The sequence below is a fragment of the Bombina bombina genome, chromosome 11 (genome assembly GCF_027579735.1).
Source record: "Bombina bombina isolate aBomBom1 chromosome 11, aBomBom1.pri, whole genome shotgun sequence".
Taxonomy (NCBI): Eukaryota; Metazoa; Chordata; class Amphibia; order Anura; family Bombinatoridae; genus Bombina; species Bombina bombina.
Window position 1 is genome coordinate 79,089,158 of NC_069509.1, and position 26,070 is coordinate 79,115,227.

General features: G+C 38.9%; 1 protein-coding gene across 2 annotated transcripts in view; it reads right to left on the minus strand.

Annotated features, from left to right (window-relative positions):
- Nucleotides 1-1,698: 1,698 nt before the first annotated feature.
- PEMT (phosphatidylethanolamine N-methyltransferase) overlaps nt 1,699-26,070 on the minus strand; it is an 852,275-nt gene continuing 827,903 nt past the window's right edge. The window contains exons 6-7 of one of the 2 annotated variants that reach the window (XM_053695217.1): nt 21,872-21,946; nt 1,699-1,939 (exon numbers count right to left, since the gene is read on the minus strand). In XM_053695217.1, coding sequence (XP_053551192.1) covers nt 1,885-1,939; nt 21,872-21,946 — 130 coding nt within the window. In that variant the 3' untranslated portion in view covers nt 1,699-1,884. The remainder of the gene's footprint in view (nt 1,940-21,871; nt 21,947-26,070) is intronic. The other variant, XM_053695218.1, reaches the window with a different exon arrangement.

Below are 26,070 nucleotides of genomic sequence, written 5' to 3' on the forward strand. Positions count from 1 at the left end.
GCTTAAAAAATATTATCATAAAAAATTGTTAATTATGCAATTAGCCAAAACTATAAGAGATTGTTAATTCAAACATCCAAATTTATATTACTGGTTAATTTAAAAAATATGCATTCAAACATGTTAAACCATCACCGTTAATATGGGAAATCCTGAGTAAAAATCCCCTTAAAAAGGCTGTGAAATACTTGTTGTTTATAAAAATGTATGTGTTTAAAGTGACATTCTAAAGAAAAAATTGTACTGTATTTTTGTTTTTTTGCATTTCTGAACCTAGATAACTGTGTTTTACTACTGCAGATGAGTTAAACACACAAGTAAAGTCATGCTTGGGAGCCAAACAAATTTCAGCTCTTGAGTAGAGCAACAGATGGTCAGCCAATCGGAAACAAGTCTCATGTAGCCACCAATCATTTATATAATTTACTAATTTGAGCAGTTTTGCTGATTCAAGTGGGGTAAATAGGATTAGAATATCTTAGAAAAAAAAAGTCACAAATCACCTAAGCCTCGTCTGTGTCAAAACATTAATTTGTACAATTTTGCTGTTACTAGCAGGCAAAAATGTTTTGAACCCAAAAAGAATATGACATATACTAATTATATCATTATTAATAGGCATGTGCATTATTTCATGATTTAGCATTTCTTTCACAAACGAATGCGGCTGTAGGCAGTTGGTACGTGGCTATTTTCCCTTCTGGATTTATTAGCATTTAAAGGGACAGTCAAGTCAAAAATAAACTTTCATGATTCAGATAGGGCATGTCAATCTAAACAACTTTCCAATTTACTTTTATCACCAATTTTGCTTTGTTCTCTTGGTATTCTTAGTTGAAAGCTAAACCTAGGTAGGCTCATATGCTAATTTCTTAGATCTTGAAGGCCATTTTAACCGTTTTTCACCACTAGAGGGTGTTAGTTCATGTGTGTCATATAGATAACATTGAGCTCACGCATGTGGAGTTACATTGGAGCCAGCTCTGATTGGCTAAAATGCAAGCCTGTCCAAAGAACTTAAATAAGGGGGCAGTTTGCAGAGGCATAGATACAAGGTAATTACAGAGGTAAAAAGTGTATTAATATAACTGTGTTGATTATTCAAATCTGGGGAATGGGTAATAAAGGGATTATCTATCTTTTTAAACAACAAAAATTGACTGTCCCTTTAAGTGAAAATTGTGAAAATCCATATATTTGTGCGCTGTTCTTTAACACTTATAAATCCAGTGCCAAAAAATTATGAATGCATCTGCCTGCAGCAATATTTGTCACCCGTTTTCGAAACAACTGCCGAATCCTGAAAGAATGCATATGCCTGATAATTATTGCAAAGTTGTTTTTTTTATTATAATTATTATCTGTCATAAAAGTACATTGTTCCCACTTTCCTATATACAAATTTCTTTAAAACCCTCCTTTGTCATGATAAGGTAGCATTCGTCGTACAAACAATTATAGGGTCATAAAAAACACATATTATTGAGCTTTGCAATATAAATAGCATTAAAAGTCTATTTTAGCATATTTTTTATCTGTGAAATCGAACATTTTTAATACTCTCAGTGCTCACTGATAATAGATGTGTAAACACTGTGCATGCTCTTGATAAACAGGCGAACGTGCGGTCTCCACGCACCAATCAGCTGCACTGAAAACAAAAACATACCATGACTATCACATAAGAAAACTAAATAAGACTTTTAAAAAATATTTTATTCTGCAAAGTTTAAAATTATATGCTGGGACCAGTTATTAAAATTATACTTTTTATGTCCCTTTAAGCAAGTTAGATTCTACAGTCATCTCCCATACACAAATTTGTATAAAATTCAGAAGTTGTTTCCTATATTTTGTAGTTTCCAAGTCGGACTGGTGTAATACTCATTTACGCTTTCTTGAGTCTTCTTTGTTTTGGTAGATTTTCTCTGTAAATGGCCTTTCAGAAAGAAAAAAAATAAGATAATTATTTAAAATGATCACAACGAAAGTAAATTCAATTTATTTCAAATTTAAATTGTCATCCAAATTATTATTATTATTATCATTGGTTAAATGTAGAGCAACCAACAGATTCTGCAGCGCTATAAACATAGGCGGAATACAAGGAAACATTTATAGGGATCAGGCGGGTAAAGGGCCCTGCCAAGAGTCGCACTGTTGTAGTCAGCTCTAAGGAAGGTGATCTACAAACAGCATGGCTCTTAGGCTTACATGCTAAGGGGGTTCAAGGGGATAGCAATGGAGGAGAGGAAACGGTATAAAGAAAGGTTAGTGTAGGTTATATGCATCCCTGAACAGTAGAGTCTTTAGGGAGCGCCTGAAGCTTTCAAAACTAGGGGAGAGTCTTGTGGAGCGAGGCAGAGAGTTCCACAAGATGGGAGCCAGTCTGAAGAAGTCCTGTAAGCGGGAGTGTGAGGAGGTAACAAGAGAGGAGGAGAGTAGGAGGTCATGAGCAGAGCGAAGGGGACGGGAGGGAGAGTATCTGGAGACAAGGTCTGAGATATAGGGGGAGCAGTGCAGTTGAAGGCTTTGTATGTCAGAGTGAGAATTTTGTGTTAAATCCTGGAGGCAAGAGGAAGCCAGTGAAGGGATTGACAGAGAGGTGCAGCAGATGAACAGCGACGTGTAAGGAAGATGAGCCTGGCAGAGGCATTCATTATGGATTGTAAAGGAGCTAGGCGGCAGATGGGGAGACCAGAGAGAACAGAGTTGCTGTAGTCATGGTGGGAAAGGACGAGAGAGTGGATTAAAATCTTAGTTGTGTCTTGTGTAAGGAAGTGTCTAATTTTAGAGATGTTTTTAAGGTGGAAGCGGCAGGCTTTAGTCAAGGACTGAATGTGAGGAGTGAAAGAAAGATCTGAGTCAAATGTGACCCCAAGACATAGAGCATGCAGAGTAGAGGTAATGATGGAGTTGTCAACAGTTATAGAGAGATTGGGGGTGGTGATTTTGGAAGAAGGAGGGAAAATAAAGAGCTCAGTTTTAGAGAGATTTAGCTTGAGGTAGTTAGAGGACATCCAGGAAGAGCTGTGAGAAAGACAGTTAGTGACACGGGTTAGCAAGGAAGAAGATAGGTCTGGTGCAGAGAGGTAGATTTGAGTGTCACCAGCATACAAATTATATTGAAACCCATGGGACTTTATTAAGGAACCTAATGATGACGTGTAGATTGAGAAGAGAAGGGGACCGAGGACAGAGCCTTGCGGTACCCCAACAGAAAGTGGTAATGGGGCAGAGGAGGCCCCAGAGAAGGCTACACTAAAGGTACGGTTTGACAGGTAGGAAGAGAACCACGAGAGGGCTGTGTCACAAATGCCGAAGGAGTGGAGGGTTTGGAGCAAAAGAGGGTGGTCAACAGTATCAAAGGCTGCGGACAGATCAAGGAGGATAAGCAGAGAGAAGTGGCCTTTTGATTTTGCTGTAAGTAGGTTGTTGGTAACCTTAACGATTGCTGTCTCTGTGGAGTGATGGAAAGAAATCCAGATTGCAGTGGGAATTATATAACATTAATTTACCGGCAGATGTATACTTTCAATTATTTCAGAGAAATTGTATGTAAAAACCTAATTTTACCAGAGTGCCGCTACTTGCTCTACTGAGCGGGTCTGTTTTTTTATACAGCGCATCGCGACAACACTGTCTAGTCACAGTGTGCCCGGTCGCGCCATTAAAATGAATGTAGCTCGCTCCCGCTACTAGACCAGAGCGGCAGTTTACGTCCCCTTTAAGGCCGGCCCCTGCAGACACCTAATATTCTCTCCAGCAAGACTATGTTACCATAGCAAAACAGACGTGTAAATAACAATAAACAAACAAACAGCGTTAAAATATAAACTTTTATATATAGATACAAAGATGCAAACTATGAAACTGTGTACAATATAGGTGAAGCGATGCTCTGTGAATTACCAACATGATCCCATCTTTGCAACAATACTTTTTTCGCAACTTCTTGAGCATCTATGAATCTAAGTGTACATAGGATAAACCCTCCTAATCTAAAGTCTCTAACAAAAGGTACAGAATTGAAAATACATAAGCTTAAAGGGACATTAAAGACTAAATATATGTTAGATAGAATGATGCATTCAAAGAAAAGATTAGTCTGAGAATAACAAGTAGATGTATTTTTTAAAGTTTCATTAGCTGTTTAATTGTAAAGTTTTTGTGTCTATAAAACAATGGGAGCTGCCATGTTGTAACTTAGGTTACCTTCTCTGCTGTGGCCAATTAGGGACATTTATAAATAGGTCACTAAAGTGTGCAGCCAATAGCTGTGTGGAATAGAACAATGTTCTGCAATTCCATTTCTAACAGGAACTGAAAGCTCACAATTTCAGAATGGAATTACAGGAAAAGTGGACAAAATAAATAATGAATATATATTGCAGAGGTTTTTTTTTGTATATACAGTTTATCATTTTATTTTACCATCTCAAAGTGTTAAAAGTCATGTCCATAAATGTATTCACAAATGTAAAATTAAACTTGGCACAATGATCAATAACACCAAAGATCATTGCTAAAAAATAATTGGAAATGTATAAATAAAAGTGACTGTTAGGTTCCAATCAAAAGAAAAGTAAAAATCTAAATGCAAAACAACAGTATAAAATTATAACAATCCCATACAAAAAAAGGCAAGTCTTTTACACAATCATATTATTCTTTAGATCCAATTGTACAAGTAGATTATGTTAAAACACTGGAAATCAAGTATCAATCTGTACACTCAAAGGGACAGTGTACACCAATTCTAATATAACTGCATGTAATAGACACTACTATAATATGCACAGGTACTGATCTAAAACCATTTAACACTGCTGATGCGGTTAGGCTGGGACACTATCTGGAAGAGACTGGGAAAGAGCAGATTCCCTTCCCCCCCCCCTCCCCTGCTTATGAGAATACAGATCACACAAACAATAGCAGCTGGAATCTGGGTCTACATCTGATACTTTGGAGCTTAGTTTGGAGTCTAAAAATCAACACAATGTTATTTAAAAAAAAAAAAAAAAAAAGCCAAACTATACATTGTTACAAAAACACTCCCAGATGAGCTGTATCAATGGATCAGCTACAAAACATTTATGCAAAGAAAAATCTAGTGTACAATGTCCCTTTAAAGGGATAGGAACGTTAAAATTAAACTTGCAAGAATCAGACAGGAGATTCATGTACAGGATCCAGTTCAGATTTTACTGGGTTCTTTTTTCACTGAGTTAAAGGGATAGAAAAGTCAAAATTAAATTTTATGATTCAGATAGAGCAAGTCATTTCAAGACACTTTCAAAATCACTTCTATTTTCAAATGTGCTTTGTTCTCTTGGTGTCCATTGTTGAAAATGAGTACACACAAATCCTACACTAATGGGAGCTAGCTGCTGATTGGTGCCTGCATACATTTGTAACTTGTGATTGGCTACCTAGCTGCCAGCTGTTTCAGATAGAGCACTTTTTATATGCACACTTTTTGAGGCACAAGTTCCTACTGAGCTTGTGCACACACTCATAGGCTATACGTATGCTAGTCTGAGATTGGCTAATGGGTGTCACATGATACAGGGGGCTGGTAAATGGTAAAAAAAATATATATACTGCTTATTTGAAATTCAGAGTAAGTGTTATTAGACTGCCTTTATATTATCCACATGTTAAAGGGACATCAAACCCAAACATGTTCTTTCACGAGTCAGATAGAGAATACAATTTTAAACAACTTTCCAATTTACTTCTATTATCTAATTGGCTTCCTTCTCTTGTTATCCTTTGCTGAAAGGTTTATCTTGGCAAGCTCAAGAGCAGCACCTCGGTTCTAACTGCTGATTGGTCACTGCATATTTATACCGATTGTCATTGGCTCGCACCCATGTCTTCAGTTAGAAACCAGTAGCGCATTGCTGCTCCTTCAACAAATGATACCAAGAGAATGAAACAAATTAGATAATAGAAGTAAATTAGAAAGTTGTTTAAAATTGTATTCTCTATCTGAATCATGAAAGAACAATTTTGGGTGTTATGTCCCTTTAATTATGCAATCTACTGTATTTAGTGGCCCTTTAATAAGGCTGAAGCTGTAAGCATTTTGACAAAAAGAGCAACGCCAAAACAAGGGTCATAATCTCATGTGGAATAGTAGTAGCTTCAGCAGTACTTTGCACATGCACTTCTTCATAGAAAAGGGTTGTTGATTCATGGAGTAAACTTCCATTAGAGATGGTAAAACAGATAGTGTGCGGGACTTCAGTAATGCATAGAATAAGCATAAAGTGATCAGACTCATTAAAGGGACAGTCTACTCCAGAATTTTTATTGTTTAAAAAGATAATCCCTTTATTACCCATTCCACAGTTTTGCATAACCAACACTGTTATAGAAATATACTTTTTACCTCTGTGATTACCTTGTATCTAAGCCTCTGCAAACTGCCCCCTTATTTCAGTTCTTTTGACAGAGTTGCATTTTAGCCCATTAGTGCTGACTCATAACTCCAAGGGAGTGAGCACAATGTTAATGAATCATAAAAGAAACATTTTAGGTTTCATGTCCCTTTAAGATAAAACAAAGAAAAATATTGACTACAATGTCACCATAATCACTAGCATTTTAGTTGTGGCAAATTCACTGCTGTCACATTATCTACAGAATTCTCTATGACCTTGACACAGCCTTTGCGACCTCACGAATGTTCTCACTTTTAATTGCAACCACCTAGTATTATGATCTCTAAATTGGAAACTCACAACCTATAGAATCCGATGTCCTTCGATACTGTAAAGCACGTTGGCTAAAAACACTACATAGCCTAAGCTTTTTTTTTATATACGTATACAGAATGTATTGTTATAATTTAGTGCATTCATTCTAACCCTGAATATCTAGAAAGAAAAGAAAGGAACCGTTTATCGTAAATACTCTTTTATGCACAACAATTTGCAAAATATAAACTGCTCACTTCCACTAAAGCCGTTTACCGCTGTAAACCCCTTTGTTACACAACTCAGCTGAGATAAAAGGTGCCTTTCTTTGCCATAAAATGTAAACGTGCGCAGAAACATAGCGGGAACCAGCTCAGCTAAATCTATTTATTTTAAAACCATCAACTTTTGGAAATGAAATATTAGAAAAGAAGAAAACATGGAAGAAAACCTTAAAGGAAACAAGACAGTCAACGTTAAACTTTCATGATTCAGATATGTCATTTTAAGACACTTTTATATTAATTTATTTGTTGTTTTGGCATCTTTTGTTGAAAAGTATACCTAGATACAGGGTGGATTTGATTTAAATAACATTTTATTAAATCACAATTTAAATCACTAGTCCGTAAGACCAATTTAAATCACGGTTTTGATGTTTAGAATAATAACTTTTCAGATTATCTTTCCAGTTATATCAGACCATTACTGATTTTGTTATATATCATTAGATAATATTACATAGATAGATCATTGAATTAAATGAAATTATTTGGAGGTGAACTATCTCATGTTTAATATGTTAATCATTCATATTTGATCAACTTTTCAGCTGCACTTTATTGGAAGGAGAAAAATAATGATTAGATTAATAATAACAATTTAATTTGGTTTATTTAACTAAAACATTAACATGATATCTTTTATCTTGAATGCTTGCCCCTCCCCACTCACACTTAGGTCCTTGTGCAGATCTATTCCATTTCAAGCAATCTTCTATTCAGTGAGCTTTGTGAAACTTAGTATGGGTTGATTCTGTGTACATAGATTTGCAGGGGAGCAATGGCATTAAAGGGACAGTACATTCAAAATGAAATTTCATGATGCAGAAAGAACATGCAATTTTTAACAATGTTCTAATTTAATTCTCGTATCTAATTTACTTTGTTCACTTGGTATTCATTGTTGAAAAGTCTGCATATGTAGGCTCAGAAGCAATGCACTACTGTGTGCTAGCTTCTTGTCATTGTCTCACCCAATGTATTCAGCTAGGCCCCAGTTTCAACAAAGGATACCAAGAGAACGAAGCAAATTTGGTAATAGAAGTAAATCTAAAATCTGAAAATTGTATGCTCTATCTGAAACCAAAAAGTTATCTTTCATTATTATGTCCCTTTAAGATCCACATCTCAACTGTTCATTTTATAACATTTTGCAGTGAAGAAGGGGCAAGTTATTTCTGCAGACACAAATTCACAGTTTTGAGAACTACAAAACCAATAACATTTGATAATGTCTTCAAGATAGAAAAATTCCCTGAAATAATCTGACAAACCTATGGGACAGCATGACATTGTGAAGGGATTAAAGGGACATTCCAGCTCATTTCAGTTTTGAATAGAAGCATTTTTGTAATTTACATGTATTAGCAAAAACGCTTCAATAAAAGTCACAGCTGTTTCAAAAGTGTATTTAAGTATGCACCGTGCACCAGCATTTTATATACAGCACTTGCGCAGAGAGCCTAAGGTGCTTCTACCATCTGGTAATGACTCAATTTGTTAATAGCTGACATAATACAAGCCCCACTGGGCCTCCATTACATATGCAGCGTCGCCCGCAAAATCCTCCGCCGCCAGATTTTACGCGATTTTGGTATTACATATACGGCGTAGCATACAAGTTACGCGCGTATATTTCACCCGTCGCTCGCAATTATTACTCCCATAGGCTAACATGGGACTGCGTCATAAATCGGTATCCAATATCCAGCGCAAGGCCTTACGTGGCGAAAATGGAGAAATCTTACTCCATTTTTACCTCGCCATAAAAGGCAGCCGTAGCAGGCCTTGCGCTGAGTATGGGAGCACCGTAACTCCCGAAAATGCCTGCAAAAATAAACTAACACCTAACGCATGCGCAATGTCTATCTACCTGTCAATCGCAATCCCCCACCGCAATAACTAATAAAGTCTATTAACCCCATCAAACCCACACCGCAAGTAATAACTAAATTATTAACCCCTAAACCACCATAGCCCACAACGCAATTAACCTATTCAAGTATTAACCCCTAAACCGCCATAGCCCACATAGCCTATTAAATGTATTAACCCCTAATCTGCCGCTGCCACTATAAAAAAGTTATTAACCCCTAAACCTAAGTCTAACCCTAACCCTAACCCCCTCCTAAATTAAATATTATTTAAATAAATCTAAATAAATTTACTATTATTAACTAAATTATTCCTATTTAAAACTAAATACTATGGGTGGTGGGTTTTAATGTTGGGGGAGGATTTGTAATTGTTTTTTTACAGGTAAAAGAGCTGATTACTTTGGGGCAATGCCCAGCAAAAGGCCCTTTTAAGGGCTATTTGTAATTTAGTGTAGGGTAGGGCTTTTTTTTATTTTGGGGGGGCTTTTTTATTTTTGTTAGGGGGATTAGATTAGGTGTAATTAGTTTAAAAATCTTGTAATTTCTTTATTATTTTCTGTAATTTAGTGGGTTTTTTTTCCGTACTTTAGATAATTTTATTTAATTGTAATTAATCGTATTTAATTTAGGTAATTAATTTAATTATAGTGTAGTGTTAGGTGTTAGTGTAACTTAGGTTAGGTTTTATTTTACAGGTACTTTTGTATTTATTTTAGCTAGGTAGTTATTAAATAGTTAATAACTATTTAATAACTATTCTACCTAGTTAAAATAAATACAAAGTTGCCTGTAAAATAAAAATAAACCCTAAGCTAGCTACAATGTAACTATTAGTTATATTGTAGCTAGCTTAGGGTTTATTTTATAGGTATTTAGTTTTAAATAGGAATTATTTAGTTAATTGTAGTAATTTTATTTAGATTTATTGTAACTATATTTAAGTTAGGGGGTGTTAGAGTTAGGGTTAGACTTAGGTTTAGGGGTTAATAACTTTATTACAGTGGCAGCGACATTGGGGGTTGCAGATTAGGGGTTAATAAATGTAGGTAGGTTGCGGCGACATAGGGGGCGGCAGATTAGGAGTTAATAAATAAAATGTAGGTGTCGGCAATGTTGGGGACGGCAGATTAGTGGTTCATAAGTATAATGTAGGTGGCGGCGGTGTCTGGAGCGGCAGATTGGGGGTTAATAATATAATGCAGGTGACGGCAATGTCGGGGGCGGCAGATTAGGGGTTAATAAGTGTAATATTAGGGGTGTTTAGACTCGGGGTTCATGTTAGGGTGTTAGGTGTAGACATAAAATGTGTTTCCCCATAGGAATCAATGGGGCTGCGTTTGGAGCTTTACGCTGCTTTTTTGCAGGTGTTAGACTTTTTTTCAGCCGGCTCTCCCCCATTGATTCCTATGGGGAAATCGTGCATGAGCACGTTTTACCAGCTCACCTCTAACGTAAGCAGCCCTGATATTGAGGTGAGATTTGGAGCTAAATTTTGCTCTACGCTTACTTTTTTGCAGCTAATGCCGGGTTTGTAAAAACCCATAATACCAGCGTTGTCTGTAGGTGAGCGGTGAGCATAAACTGCTCGTTAGCACTGCACCCCTGTTAACGCAAAACTCGTAATCTAGGCGAATGTTATTTCAATGTCCATTTCAAGGGATATTTCGGTCAAAATTGAAATGCGCACAGATTAATTACATCTTTGAATAGAAACATATTTGCAATAACATTATCATGTGCATGTGAACCATAGCTAGATATTATCAGTGAACCAGCATTTTAAATACTGCAGCTGCTCAGAGCGCTAGTGGGGGCTTGTATTATGTTAGCAGCTAACAAATCAAGTCATTACCAGATGGTACAAGCATCTTAAAGGGACATAAAAACCAATTTCTTTCTTTCATGATTCAGATACAAGATATAATTTTAAACAACTTTCCAATTTATTTCTGTTATCAAATGTTATATGTTTTCTTGTTATCCTTTGTTGAAAAGCAGTAACGTAAGCTTATGAGTGTGCATGTGTCTGCAGCTCTATATGGCAGCAGTTTTGCAACAATGGCAGCACTATTTCCTGTCATGTATTGCTTCAGGCATGTGCACGCTACCTACCTAGGTATCCCTTCAACAAAGAATAACATAAGAACAAAGCAAATTTGATAACAGAAGTAAATTGGAAACTTTTAAAAAAATGTATTCTCTTTCTGAATAATAAAATAATTTTTTTAGATTTAATGTCCCTTTAAGCTCTCTGAGCAAGTGCTGTGTTTAAAATGCTGGTGCACGGTGCATACTTAAAGGGACAGTCTAAGCCAAAATAAACTTTCATGATTCAGATAGAGCATGTCATTTTAAGCAATTTTCCAATTTACTTTTATCACCAATTTTGCTTTGTTCTCTTGGTATTCTTAGTTGAAAGCTTAACCTAGGAGGTTCGTATGCTAATTTCTTAGACCTTGAAGGCCGCCTCTTTTCAGAATGCATTTTAACAGTTTTTTACCACTAGAGGGTGTTAGTTCATGTGTTTCATATAGATAACACTGTGCTCATGCACGTGAAGTTACCTGGGAGCCAGCATTGATTGGCTAAACTGCAAGTCTGTCAACAGAACTGAAATAAAGGGGCAGTTTGCAGAGGCTTAGATACAAGATAATCACAGAGGTAAAAAGTATATAAATATAACTGTGTTGGTTATGCAAAACTGGGGAATGGGTAATAAAGGGATTATCTATCTTTTAAAACAATACAAATTCTGGTGTAGACTGTCCCTTTAAATACACATTTGAAACAGCTATAGCTTTTATTAGAAGCATTTTTGCTAATACATTTATATTACAGAAATGCTTCTATTTAAAAAACTAAAATACATCCATGTGGATTCCAATTTTAGCTGGAATGTCCCTTTAAATGAATCTTAGTTTACTTATGCTTATAAGATAATTAACCAGTGTGCAAGTCACTATGTAAAGGACACAAAACATATCATTATCTCTGATAAGTGGCCTTCTTAAGCTCTAAGAAGCCACAGGTATAAGAGGCACTTAGCAGTACTACACATTTATTTAGTACACGGATTTAGTGACTTTGGCTAAATGAAGTGAATTTTAATGAACAAAACCCCTGTTAATGTATAGTTGTCTTCAAGCGAACCACCTCTCTATTACGTAGCAATGGTTTACTGGCCTGGAACGGCCTTGGCAAGTTGAGAAATCAAACAAGGACTGGTAAGGACAGGTTGACATCCCAAAATGCCCTGCTCTCCTTGTTTTATACCAGGAGCAGGTGTACAAGTTATTATACATAATTATCTGTAACCTTACGGACCAGGCAAAAAGAAAAAAAAAACACCAAACTGAAGCCAAGTCTGTGCCGTGTGCGAATGCTTCGTTTTAGTGCACACTAATGAACTGGATGTACTGTTCTGAAACGCAGACTTTGGGCTCAGTATTTTATTATTGCAGGATGGAAATTGCTACTTTAATTTGGTACTAATGTGGAGGCTATTTCCTGCTTTATCAGCTGTAAAAGGGCTCATATTGGCTACACAAGTGCTGGAATATGTCTAATTTAGTAACTTGTTTCGCTTGCACGTTTCTGCGCAGGTTTCCGTATGGCTTAACCCCTCCGTTTACAGATTATTGATCGAGAGATGGTTATGAGTCACATAAACAAATAAAGCTTTTAAAAGAAAACTGTATTTTAAAAAGAGCGTTACTTTTTTTTATATTGAAAAGATGAAAGGAACAGTCTACTCTAGAATTTTTATTGTTTAAAAAAACATAAATTATGCTTACCTGATTTCATTTCCATCTGTGGGAGGAGAGTCCACTGCTTCATTCATTACTTGTGGGAATTAAGAACCTGGGCACCAGGAGGAGGCAAAGACACCCCAACCAAAGGCTTAAATACCTCCCCCACTCACCTCATCCCCCAGTCACTCTGCCAAGGGAACAAGGAACAGTAGGAGAAATATCATGGTATAAATGGTGCCAGAAGAACAATATAAAATTTAGGTCCGCCCATCGGAGTAAACGGGTGGGTGCAGTGGACTCTCCTACCACAGATGGAAATTAAATTATCAGGTAAGCATAATTTATGTTTTCCATCTTAATGGGAGGAGAGTCCACTGCTTCATTCATTACTTGTGGGAACAAATACCCAAGAGGACACTGAATGAACAAAACAGGAGGGTAAAAGGAGGCGGACCCTATACTGAGGGCACCACAGCCTGCAGAACCTTTCTCCCAAAACCAGCTTCCGCCAAAGTAAAAACATCAAATTTGTAAAATTTTGCAAAAGTATGTAAACAGGACCAAGTAACCACCCTACAAATCTGCTCCACAGAGGCCTCGTTCTTAAAGGCCCAAGAAGAGACCACAGCCCTAGTTGAGTGAGCCGTAATCCTCTGAGGAGGCTTATGTTCCGCTGTCTCATAGGCCACATGGATAATGCTCCTCAACCAGAAAAACAGTGAAGTGGAAGAGGCCCTTTGCCCCCCTATGCTTCCCTGAATACACTACAAATAGAGACAAAGTCTGTCTGAAATCCTTCGTGGCCTGAAGATAAAACTTCAAGGCTCGAACCACATCCAAGTTATGAAGTAACCTCTCTTTAGACAAAGAAGGGTTAGAACTAGGGTGACCATATTGCCACTTTAAAAAGGGACACATATCAAAAATACATATGTCAGGGCTTTTTTCAGGGCTGTTTAAAGAAATGTTCTGTATAAGAACCCTGACATATGTATCCCTTTTTAAAGCGGAAATATGGTCGCACGGGGTTAGGGTTTCTCCCTAAGGTGGTATCAGATAATAACATCAATCAGGAGATAGTAGTTCCTTCCTTGTGTCCTAACTTAGGACACAAGGAAGGAACTACTATCTCCTGATTGATGTTATGATCTGATACCACCTTAGGGAGAAACCCCAACCCTGTGCAAAGCACAGCCTTATCAGCGTGAAAAAACAGGTAGGGAGGCTCAAATTGCAAGGCCGCTAACTCAGAGACTCTGTGGGCCGATGCAATAGCCAGAAGATATAGAACCTTCCAGGAAAGAATCTCAATATCAGGCACATGCATAGGTTTAAATGGAGCCCTCTGCACAACCTTAAGAACCAAATTTAAGCTCCAAGGAGGAGCAGACATTCTAAACACCGGTCTGATTCTGGACAGAGCCTGAACAAAAGACTGAATATCAGGAAGCTCCACTAGCTTCTTATGTAACAGAACCGATAAGGCGGAAATCTGTCCCTTTAAGGAACTGGCGGCACGGCCCTTATCCAGACAATCTTGGAGAAAAGCCAGAATCCTGGATACCCTAATCTTGTGCCAGGGATATCCACGTTCCTCACACCAGGATAAATAGGTCCTCCACACCTTATGATAGATGTGACGAGTGACCGGTTTCCTGGCTTGAATGAGAGTATTAATCACTCTCTCCAAGAACCCTCTCTTAGTCAAGACTAGGCGTTAAATCTCCACGTAGTCAGCCTTTAGAGAATCGAGATTTTGGTGGAGAAAGGGACCCTGAACCAGCAGATCTCTGCGACAGGGTAACCTCCATGGAGGTGACAACGACATTCCCACCAGATCTGCAAACCACGTCCTTCGTGGCCAAAACGGAGCAATCAGAATGGTCGAAGCTTGATCCTGTTTGATGCGGGCCACCACTCGAGGAAGAAGTGGCAACAGGGGAAAATGTAAATTAGGTTGAACTCCCAAGGAACCGCCAAGGCATCTATCAGCTCTGCCTGAAGATCCCTGGACCGCGACCCTATCTGGGTAACTTGAAGTTGAGTCTAGACGCCATGAGGTCTATCTCCGGCGTCCCCCATCTGTTGCAAATCTTCGCAAACACCTCGGGATGGAGAGACCATTCCCCCGGATGAAACTATTGTCTGCTGAGGAAATCAGCTTCCCAGTTGTCCACACCCGGAATGTGGATCGCTGAGAGCGCACAGCTGTGGGTCTCTGCCCATTCCAGAATCTGAGACACCTCCCTCATGGCTAGGGAGCATCTCGTTCCCCCTTGATGGTTTATGTAAGCCACCGAGGTAATGTTGCCCGACTGGAATCTGATGAAACGGGACGACCCCAAGAGGGGCCAAGCCCTCAGTGCGTTGAATATTGCTCGTGGTTCCAGGATATTTATCGGAAGGGTCGACTCCTGTTGAGTCCACCTGCCTTGTGCCCTTCTGGCACCCCATACAGCTCCCCATCCTGATAAACTTGCATCCGTGGTCACAATCTCCCAGGATGGTCTCAAGAAGGAAGTCCCCTGGGACAGCTGTCCCGGACGGACCCACCAAGAGAGGGATTCCCTCGCTTGATTGTCCAGAGATATCTGCTGGGATAGATCTGAGTGATCGCCGTTCCATTGTCTCAACATGCATAACTGCAGAGGTCTGAGACGGAACCTGGCGAAAGGAATGACATCTATGCTGGAAACCATGAGCCCGATCACCTCCATAAACCTGGTCACAAATGGCCTTAAGGAGGTTTGTAGGACAAGACAGCTGGAGGCAATCTTGGAACGTCTCTGATCTGTCAAAAATATCTTCATAGATATGGAATTTATTATCGTACCCAGGAACTCCACCCTGGTGCTGGGAACCAGAGAACTCTTTCCCTCATTTATCTTCCATCCATGGGATCGAAGGAGGAGAAGAGCCCTCAAGTGGTCCTCCTCAAGACTTAGTAGGTGAAATATAAAACTTTTTTGCGCTGCCTAGTAGGGTAAGCCTTTGCTCCTAGTATATTTTCCCCCAAAAATAACTCAGTTAGGTGTACAGGAAAGGTTGGAGTTTAGGAGTGCAGGCGCAACTGAATGCTTATACCCTTGTATTTTGTAATAGTAATTAACGCAGGATGTGCATGAGATATTACACTGAACCTAATTGTTTAAAAATATATATTTTATTTGATCAAAAATAAGGATTTTTAACAAATAGTTCTTCGGTTCTTTAGATGTGTAAAAGTTTAGGATAGATCACAGTAGTTCGCTACGCGTTTCGGCCGTTACACTGGCCTTTTTCAAGCTGTACTACTGTGTGTTGGCTTGGTGGTCTTTTTATTCAAAATGTCTCTTCAATTAGACACTTATCAGGCAATCATTCAATTGGTTTTGAACGAAAGAGCAAAAAGACTTTGCATATTTTCTTTGCTGTTTGTCATATACCACCTATAGACACATAAATATTTGTACATAGTCCTAAAATTTCATACAAATTAACGGTCTTAACTTTCTTATAGAGTGGAAAGCAAGAAGGAGAGAAACTTTTTGCATTTTTATTTTCACAATCATTTGAGCTCGTTTGATAGACATATTTAAGCTCTGTGTACAGCTTGAAAAAGGCCAGTGTAACGGCCGAAACGCGTAGCGAACTACTGTGATCTATCCTAAACTTTTACACATCTAAAGAACCGACCTCACTGCGGCTATAGGCACTACCTGCTATAAGCCCAGGTTTGAACTCACCCGCTCCCTTGGCAAGCTTCGAAAAAGAACAAAAGACTGAACCAAGGCTTTTGAAACACATTTGGTGTTTTAACTCCAGCATTGCTTATCTTAACAACAGACCGCTACAAGGATTACACACACCAGAGAGGGATACGAAGCTGCACGCAGCTAGCGGAGACTCCACATCCTACAAAGAAGGACCAGCAGAGCGCAACGACCTGAACCAGGCTCCAGAATCGGCTAAGAGTACAGTAAGTCATACCGCTCCTTACTGCATAATTTCCTTAGACCGTAGAGCTTTGGCAAACAGCCCATTATCACACGGATCTCACTCTGACACATATTAACAGAGATAGAAAGCTACATCAAGGACTTTTTGTAAATACGAATTTAACAAAAGGAGCACAGAATATGTACAAACCGATACAAACTGTCTAAGACTATCTTTAAACGATACATATTATTATTTTTATTAACATTTTTATATATTTTTAAATCCACCGGTGGTTTTTTCAATCAAACGTTGATACCATTGTAAATATATAATTCTGTGATGATAATATAGTTTACATTACAGTTTTTATACACCTGTCGGCCGACTATTAGAAAGAAAGTTTTAGTAACAAAATATATGTTTTAAGACTGTTATCTCTGCAACCGTTGTTTTGCTGATATCTGGAATTGCATCTTTTCACTAGACTCAACCATCTTTTTACTAGATCCAATACAATCTATTATATACGTAGCAACACTTGAATCAAATGTGCTAAGAATTGTTACTAAACCATATCAATTGTATATTCGACTTTTTTAGGCCATTGTACTAGGTTTTCAATGTACTAAGTACAACACTTAGATAAGTCCTATACTCTAAATACTTTAAGTACATATTTTTTATCATATTCCACATATTTATATATAGCCAAAAGCCATTACAAGTACATATCTAAAACCACATACCAGTATATTTAACACTGGTCCAGACCACATATATAGGTTGTGATATATGTACATATACACTTATTTGCATCTATTCATTATCTTTTAACTATTTGTTAAAAATCCTTATTTTTGATCAAATAAAATATATATTTTTAAACAATTAGGTTCAGTGTAATATCTCATGCACATCCTGCGTTAATTACTATTACAAAATACAAGGGTATAAGCATTCAGTTGCGCCTGCACTCCTAAACTCCAACCTTTCCTCCTCAAGACTGCAGGACGGAGCCTAGACCAGGATATCGTAAAGACTCTCGAGGCAGTCTCCAGACCAAATGGTAGGGTCACAAACTGGAAGTGTTGGTCCAGAAATGCAAATCTTAGGAACCTGAAGTGGTCCCTGTGGATTGGCACGTGAAGGTAAGCATCTTTCAAGTTAATTGTCGTCATAAATTGCCCCTTTTGAACTAGGGGCAGAATCGATCTGATCGTCTCCATTTTGAACAATGGGACTGACAGAAACTTGTTTAGGCACTTTAGGTCCAGAATTGGGCGGAACGTGCCCTCCTTCTTTGGGACCACGAAAAGGTTTGAAAAGTACCCTAGACCCCTTTCTGCTAGAGGCACTGGAACGATTACTCAGAGAGAGGAGAGATCCCTCAGGCACTCGAGAAAGGCGTCTCTCTTCTCTGGCCTTGAGGATAGGTTTGACAGGAGGAATCTTCCCCTAGGCGGATGAGTCTTGAACCCTATCCTGTAACCCTGGGAGATAACCTCCAGAACCCAAAGATCCTGTATGTCTCTCATCCAAGCCTCTGCGAACAGAGATAGTCTGCCCCCTACGTGATCCAGAGACGGATCGGGGGCCGCCCCTTCATGCCGACTTTGTCTCGACGGGCTTCTTGCTCTGCTTGGACTTGTTCCAAGAATGAGCTGGCTTCGAAGATCCCTTGGACTGCTCGGTCTTCGCAGCAGGCTGCTTGCATTGAGACTTGTCCGAGCGAAAGGGATGAAAAGAAGGTCCCTTAGGCTTGTTCTTCTTATCCTTCGGAAGGAAAGCATTCTTGCCTCCCGTGACCGTGGATATGATAGAGTCCACGCCAGGACCAAAAATAACCTTCACCTGAAAAGGAAGGGATAGTAATCTAGACTTGGAAATCATGTCAGCAGACCACAACTTTAACGATAGAGCAATCCGGCCTAGAACAGAGAAACCTGATGTCTTGGCATTCAGGCGAATAACCTGCATGTTTGAATCACAGATAAAAGAATTAGCTACCCTTAAGGCGTTTAATATTTTCCTGTATCTCCTCGAGGGAAGTCTCCACCTCGACCATAGCTGATAATGCGTCACACCAGTATGTAGCCGCTCCAGCCACCGCAGCCATCGCCGCTGCCGGTTGAAAAACAAACCCCGTTAGTTGAAACATCTTTCTCAAAATGGATTCTAATTTCTAATCCATGGGCTCTTTGAACAACAAACTATCCTCGAGAGGAATAGTCATATGCTTAGCGAGCGTGGAGATAGCTCCATCCACCTTAGGAATGGCCCCCCATAGCTCGAGCTGAGAGTCCAGAATGAGGAACAGCTTTTTAAAAGAGGTAGAGGGAGAAAAGGACGAGCCAAGTTTCTCCCACTCACTCTCGATAATAGTAGACATTTTCACTGGGACTGGGAAGGTCTGAGGCACCACCCTGTCCTTGTAAACTCTATCTAGCTTAGGGATCGAAGGTTTTTCTGGAAGTTTTGGTTCCGGAACCTCCAACGTAGCAAGCACTTCTTTCAGTAAAAAACGCAAATGCATTTTAAACTTAAAATCTGGCTCCTCCGCAACCGGAGGTCTAGAAGACGCAGATTCCGCCCCAGAGAGAGCATCCTGCGAAGCGTCGGAGATGTCCTCATCAGCGGATAATCTATCTGAGACATACAACGGAGTAGATGACCCCTGGGACGGAAGGCTATGTCTTTCCCTTCGCTTGCGATTCGCAGAACGTGGTAAGGCATGGAAGGCCTCAGAAACCTCTGTTTGCAACTGGGCAGCGAAATCTGGCAGCCAATAGGCCCCTACCGTGGAGGATCAGTAGGGTCCTGGGGAGCTGCATGTGTAATTGAGATGAATGTGGGGAACGCACCTCGCGGGACGGAGAACCCTCAGAGGTGGACAGTTCAGTAGTACTAAATATCTTATTCTTTTTAGATATTGCAATTTTTTCAAAGCATGTGGAACACAGTTGAGCAGGCGGATCAACCTGCACCTTACAATAAACACAGGTATTAGGTTTAATTAAAGAGGGAGTATCCTCTAACATATTAGAGTCCACCATAGCTTACGCCTTTAATACGGACTAGATAAATTAAATGGCACTCACCACCTCCTATGACCCGGACCACAGAGAAACCGTTACATCTCCCACAATTGCTGAACAGAAAAGAGGAAGTTGAAGAGGCCACACCCGGTCACATGGAGTGCCATGCAGGACCGCCCCTGTACTGTAGAGAAAACGCACCCAAAAAACACAGATCTCCTGACTGTTCACACATTGCTAGAGCCTCATCTCACACATGACGCAGCAACAAACACAAAAAAGATATTATGCATAAATCCCCCCCTGTTCAATAATCCCCCTTCCAGGGATAGTAACCCATGATTTTATACAGATAAAAGAAGATACACTGTGACCCTGTCTTCCTGTGTTATCATATGTGTATAAATGAAACGATCTTACCAGAATATATGCCGTGGAACAAGAACACGGCCCTTCAAGTGTGACAGGTTAGTAGTATCGCTCCTGACATGGACTTGAGTACATAAAGCAGACAGCGAAACTTGTCAACGCTGATTGTTTAAGGAGCTGTTAATCATGAGTCTGGATGGTTTCGCAGAGACGACACTCCCTGCATCTCCGGACTATAACTTTCAACCATGCTCTCACTGAGAGGCTGACAGGACTACTTAAAACTCCAGTCCCATTTCGAAGAGTACTACCCTCCATAAGAGACTACTCCAATTTTCCGACACTTCTCTGCCAACCTCCTCTGAGAAAGAAGGAAACTTTGAAACGCATCAGGGACGTTGTACTTATATACATTAGAGTCATTTGAGACTCTGAGGTGGTTATTTCTTCGGTATCCATCTGATTAGTGTTTGCCTTACTCTTACTTCATAACGATTGAGGTCTGACTTGTGAGTGGGATTGTCTTATTGTGTGTTCTGTATGTAGGAGACAGTTAGGTGTCTGGGTTTGGGAGCGCACTATGCACTGACGCTGTAAGGCTGTAAGGGGCGGAGATCCCGGTCTTCCGCCACGGCTCAATGGAGAGAGGGTGAACGTGTAACGAAATCAGCTGTATTGCTATACTGCCCAGGACAAGTCCGCCAACAAATCCAGATACAAAGACATACACACCAAAGGTGGGCGCACTGCAAAAACCAGCTGTAGTCTCACGGAATAGGTAAAATACAACTTTATTCAATGCACAAAATGTAAAAACATGGATGGGCTCACCAGCCCAGTATAAGCTCACAGGTAAAAACACCAGGTGTGTCAGGAAACAACGCAGTCTGATTTATTTATAAACTTTCTTATTTATACTGATTTTCTATAACCAGTACTTACTTAACAAAATGTTAAAGGACCACTAAATACAGTAGATTTGCATAATCAAGAAATGCATGATAGTAATGTATATTTCCACTCCACCTATATCATGTGACAGCCATCAGACAATCACAAATGCATATACGTAAATTTTGCGAATTCTTGCACATGCTCAGTAGGAGCTGGTGACGCAAAAAGTGTAAATATAAAAAGACTGTGCACATTTTGTTAATCAAAGTAAATTGAAAAGTTATTTAAATGTGCATGCTCTATCTGAATCCTGAAAGTTTAATTTTGACTTGAGTGTCCCTTTAAGTATAGGTGTAGATACAACAGGCAAGACCAGCTGTTTAAAATGACAAAATCAAGATAAAGGAGCTATTTGTAGGCAATTTAATAAATCACCACTGTCCATGTTGGAAACACTTCAGTCTCTTTGGATGGATTGAAAGCAAAACATCATTCAGAGGTATTTTATAAAAAAAGGTAATAAAGGGTGAAAGTATACTGCACTGTTTAATCTCTTAAAGGGGAAATTGTAAACTAGATATTTCTTTGCATTAATGTTTTGTAGATGATCCATTTATATTGCCCATCTGGGAGTGTTTTTGTAACAATGTATAGTTTTGCTTATTTTGAGACTCCAAAGTTTTAGATATATACTGATGTCTACAGAATCCTGAAGCTCTTAATTGTCTTTTCATATGCACTAGAAGGGAAAGGGTCTGCTGATCTTGTTTTCACAGCCCCTTTCAATGGGTATCCCAGCCTAACATCACCAGCAGTGTTAAACTGGGGGAACTTCTAAGTAAGTTTTAAAAGGTTTTATACTGGATTTTTACATCAGTATCTGTACATATTCTTCTTTATAGTAGTGTCTATTACACACAGTTACATAAAAATTGGTGTGTACTGTTCCTTTAATTAAACATACTAAGAGATTAAAAATAGATTTTATATTTGCATATATAAAATTCTGATCCTTTAAAGATTTTAATGTTGACCTACCCCTCAAGCATTATGGCGACCTTGTATGTGAAAGCCACGATTGCTGTGAGTATGAGACCTGTTGGGCTTGCGTTTCTGTGGGGAAAAAATAGATTAATAATAGGAAAAAAAGATGAAAGTAATTTAGTGTAGTAGACACAACAATCCTCAAATAAACATAATGCACAGAAAAAGCACATCAAACATGTCTTAGCAAACGCAAGGAAGAATATTCTGCATTTCAGTCCATTTCTGAAAGCACTTTTCACATCATCAGCGCAGAGACTAATTTAGCTTTCTTCTAATGGAAGAGCACTCTGGGTAAATAGAAGCTGAGAGACATCAAAAGACAGTCGAATGAGCCTTAAAGGGACAGGCTATAGTATTTTTTTTTATTCCTCACCTTTAATGTGTTCCCAAAGATCTATTTTACCTGCTTGAGTGCATTAAATTGTTCACAAATAGCTCATTTACTTTTATATTGTCGATTGGAATATCTGATTTTGCCTGTTGTATCCCTAATTAAACTTGCATGATTCAGAAAGAGCATGGAATTTTTAACAACTTTCCAATTTACTTTTATCATCAAATTTGCTTTGTTCTCTTGGTATTCTTTGTTGAAAGCTAAACCTAGGTAGGCTCATGTGATCATTTCTAAACCTTTGAAGTTTGCTTCTAATCTCAGTGCATTTTGACAGTTTTTCACAGTTAGACATTGCTAGTTCGTGTGTGTCATATAGATAACATTGTGCTCACTCCTGTGGAGTTATTTAGAGGCCAGCCCTCATTGGCTAAAATGCAAGTCTGTTAAAAGAACTGAGATGAGGGGCAGTCTGCAGAGGCTTAGATACAAGGTAATCACTTAAACAAATAGTGTATTAATATAACAGTGTTAGTTATGCAAAACTGGGGAATGGGTAATAAAGGGATTGTCTATCTTTTTAAACAATAACAATTTTGGAGTAGACTGTCCCTTCAAGTATTGGTTTTAGAAAAACTATGTAAACAAGAATGTTTCAATGAAATTACTCTCCCAGTGTGTGTGCATGGGGGTTCACAGAGAGCTTCTAAAATTTATATTTTACATTGTGCTTTGAATAATCACTGTTCTTTGAGTAATCAGTGAGAAATAAAATAAGAAGGACTTTGTGTAAATAATTAGACAGACATGATAAGACGGTCTGCTCAACCCAATTTGTTGGGTTGTGGTTTCAATGAGCAGAAACAGCTATTTCATATACAAAATAACCCCAAAGGAACAATTTCCCATACATTTTAAACTCTTCAGCTGGTATAACAAGTTGTTGGAAACATATTAAGCGGAAACTAATTTTACAGAACACTCTCTCTTTAAAGAATAACAAAGAGTACATGAAGGCAGCACTGTAGTTATAAAATACACAAATTACAGTTATTAACCCCTTAAGCGCTGAGCCATTTCACACCCCTGTTATGAGCTGTTTTGGAGTTTTTAGATGCGGTTTACGTTAAGTCCTACTGTTATTTTTCAGTGAGAAACTCACACATTATATATTTACTAAACTCTATAATCACACAGTATAGAACATTTCAACAAAGGATATCAAGATAATGACGCAAATTAGATAATAGAAGTAAATTGGATAGTTGTTTAAAATTGTATCCTCTACCTGAATCATGAAAGAAAAAGTCTGTGTTTCACGTCCCTTTAAACAGCTGGGTACAACTACAGAAGCAAGTTTACTACTCACATGGTTTTTCCTCCTGTACCTGCCGTTCTCGTATTTTAACCCAGTACAGAAGCCTGTTGGTAAAGCTCTCTACTTTTATACTGGGCACCGCCATCTTGGTACGCACGTATCGTTGCATCATGTGAGACAAGCAGTGCAGTTTCACAGATCAGTGACATTGTTGGTTTTTTGACACCTGTACCTTGCACTTTTACTTTTTTTTTTACACAGTTTAAAGGTTACATTAAAAATACAAAAAAAAGGGGGGGGGGGGCGGAGCGAACGGCCACCATGATGGCTGCAACACACTAAGGCTCCTTTGAACAAACTGGGCGAACGGTACCGTAAAGCACTCAAAAACAGCCTTAAACACCGGTTTTCCTTAGCGGACTGGTTGGTAACAGTGGCGAGACCTCTGTAAAGCACATTGACAGCCCTGAAAGCATCCGATACAGGACGATCTGAGGCCCACACTACTAAAGGCGCTACATCGCTTCACCCTGCGTGAAAATGTGAATCAGATTACATGTCTGCAAAAGGAGGTACCCTGTGCCCACAGTCTGTGAGATGGTCTGACCCCCCATTACTGTATATAGTGACACTGATTAACCCACCAGTACTGTATATAGTGAGTCAGTGACACAGTCTGTAATCTGCCGGTGAGATGGCTGGCCTGGCCCTACCTGCCCCATTACTTTATATAGTGACCACAGTAGTCTGTGACATGGTCCAGCCCCCCCGTACTGTATATAGTGGTACTGTATAGACTGACAATGTTTACCCCCCATGCTGTAGTAACAAGGTCTGTAATTTGCTGGTTCCACAAACATACACACACATACATGCATAAATACACACACAGTCACATACATACACACACACACACAGTCACATACATGCATAAATACACACACAGTCACATACATACATACACACACACATACAAGCATAAATACACACACAGTCACATACATACATACACACACACACATACATAAATACACACACAGTCACATACATACATACATACACACACACACATACATGCATAAATACACACACACATACACACACATAAACACCAATGGGTAAAACAGAAACACTAACCCCTGTAGTCAGAGACACTAATGAAGCATCATGTCACACTCACATGATATCAGTGCAGGCAGTGGCTGGTCAACGTTTTTTTATAGCAAAATAATAAAATAAAAAAATTTGAAGCTGGGCCCCCACACAATTGCGACCTCTGCACCCCCTGTAGTTTTGGCCCTGAGTGCGGGACATAAGCAATAGGTGGCTTTACTGGCATAGAGATCTCCTAGACCACAGCTGCTGACATGTAAAGTAAGTCACACAGCTAACACCGTGCAAATACAGATCAAGGCAGTATAACCAGAAAGCTAAGTCACACAAAGAATGCAATCCTCATCTTGGTTCCTTTATTAAAAGTTCAGAGTCTATCTCTTTATGCACACAGTTTATTAACAATGCACACATTATAGAAAGCAGCAAGGCACAAAAGGCGCATTATTTTTCTCATCAAATTGTACACTTTAAACTAGTAATGCTTCACTAAGCACTGAATCACATACAAGCTATATACCAAGGACACTACGGGTCTCAGCTGGAACTTACTGTGCATAAAATACACTTCCTGTTGCCTCAGTTATAGTACCACTTTTAGAAAATGTCCCAAAGAAAATCTGCAAAGAATCATGAGAATTCACAGAAACAACCTAAAAGTGTACAGAAAACAGTAAATACTTTTTTCAAGCATGCAGACAAAAATAAGAATAAAAAGGGTCTAGAAATCACACAGATATCTCCTGAAGAAAACTCATGCGACATGGAGGAAGCTTCTAGATGCTCATCTCTGGCTACTCCTGAATGGAAAATGACAACCCTATCACATACAAGGCAATGGAGGGTCTTATTAAACAGGTTAAATCCTATATAAAGGATGAATGTGCAGACCTAAAAAAAGGACATTAATAAGTTAGGGCATAGAGTAGATTCTTTGGAGGAACATGAATATGCCATTTCCCAAAATGTAGCAGCCCTCTACTCCAAGGTTTCCAAACAACATCAACATATAACTGAATTAGAAGATAAATTGGACAATTTAGAAAACCGATCACGACAGAGAAATCTCAAGTTTAGAGGGATTCTCAAAACGGTACAAACCAACGAGATTCAGAGATATTTGCAGGCCTTCTTTGTCAAATTGACCAAAGATAATGAAGATGACATGCCTGAAATAGTTTTAAACAGGGCACATTGCTTCCTACGCCCTAAACAGGCTGAGGACCTGCCGCCCAGAGACATAATTTCCAATATTTCCAGCACAGAGAATTGATCTATAGCTATGCCAGGAAACAGCAAGCCATAATGTTCCAGGGCCATTGATTACAGGTGTTCCAGGATTTGTCAGCAAGGACTCTTCAAAAAAGTAGATACTTCTCTTCTTTAACTACCCATTTTACACACACTAAAAATTCCCTATAGATGGGG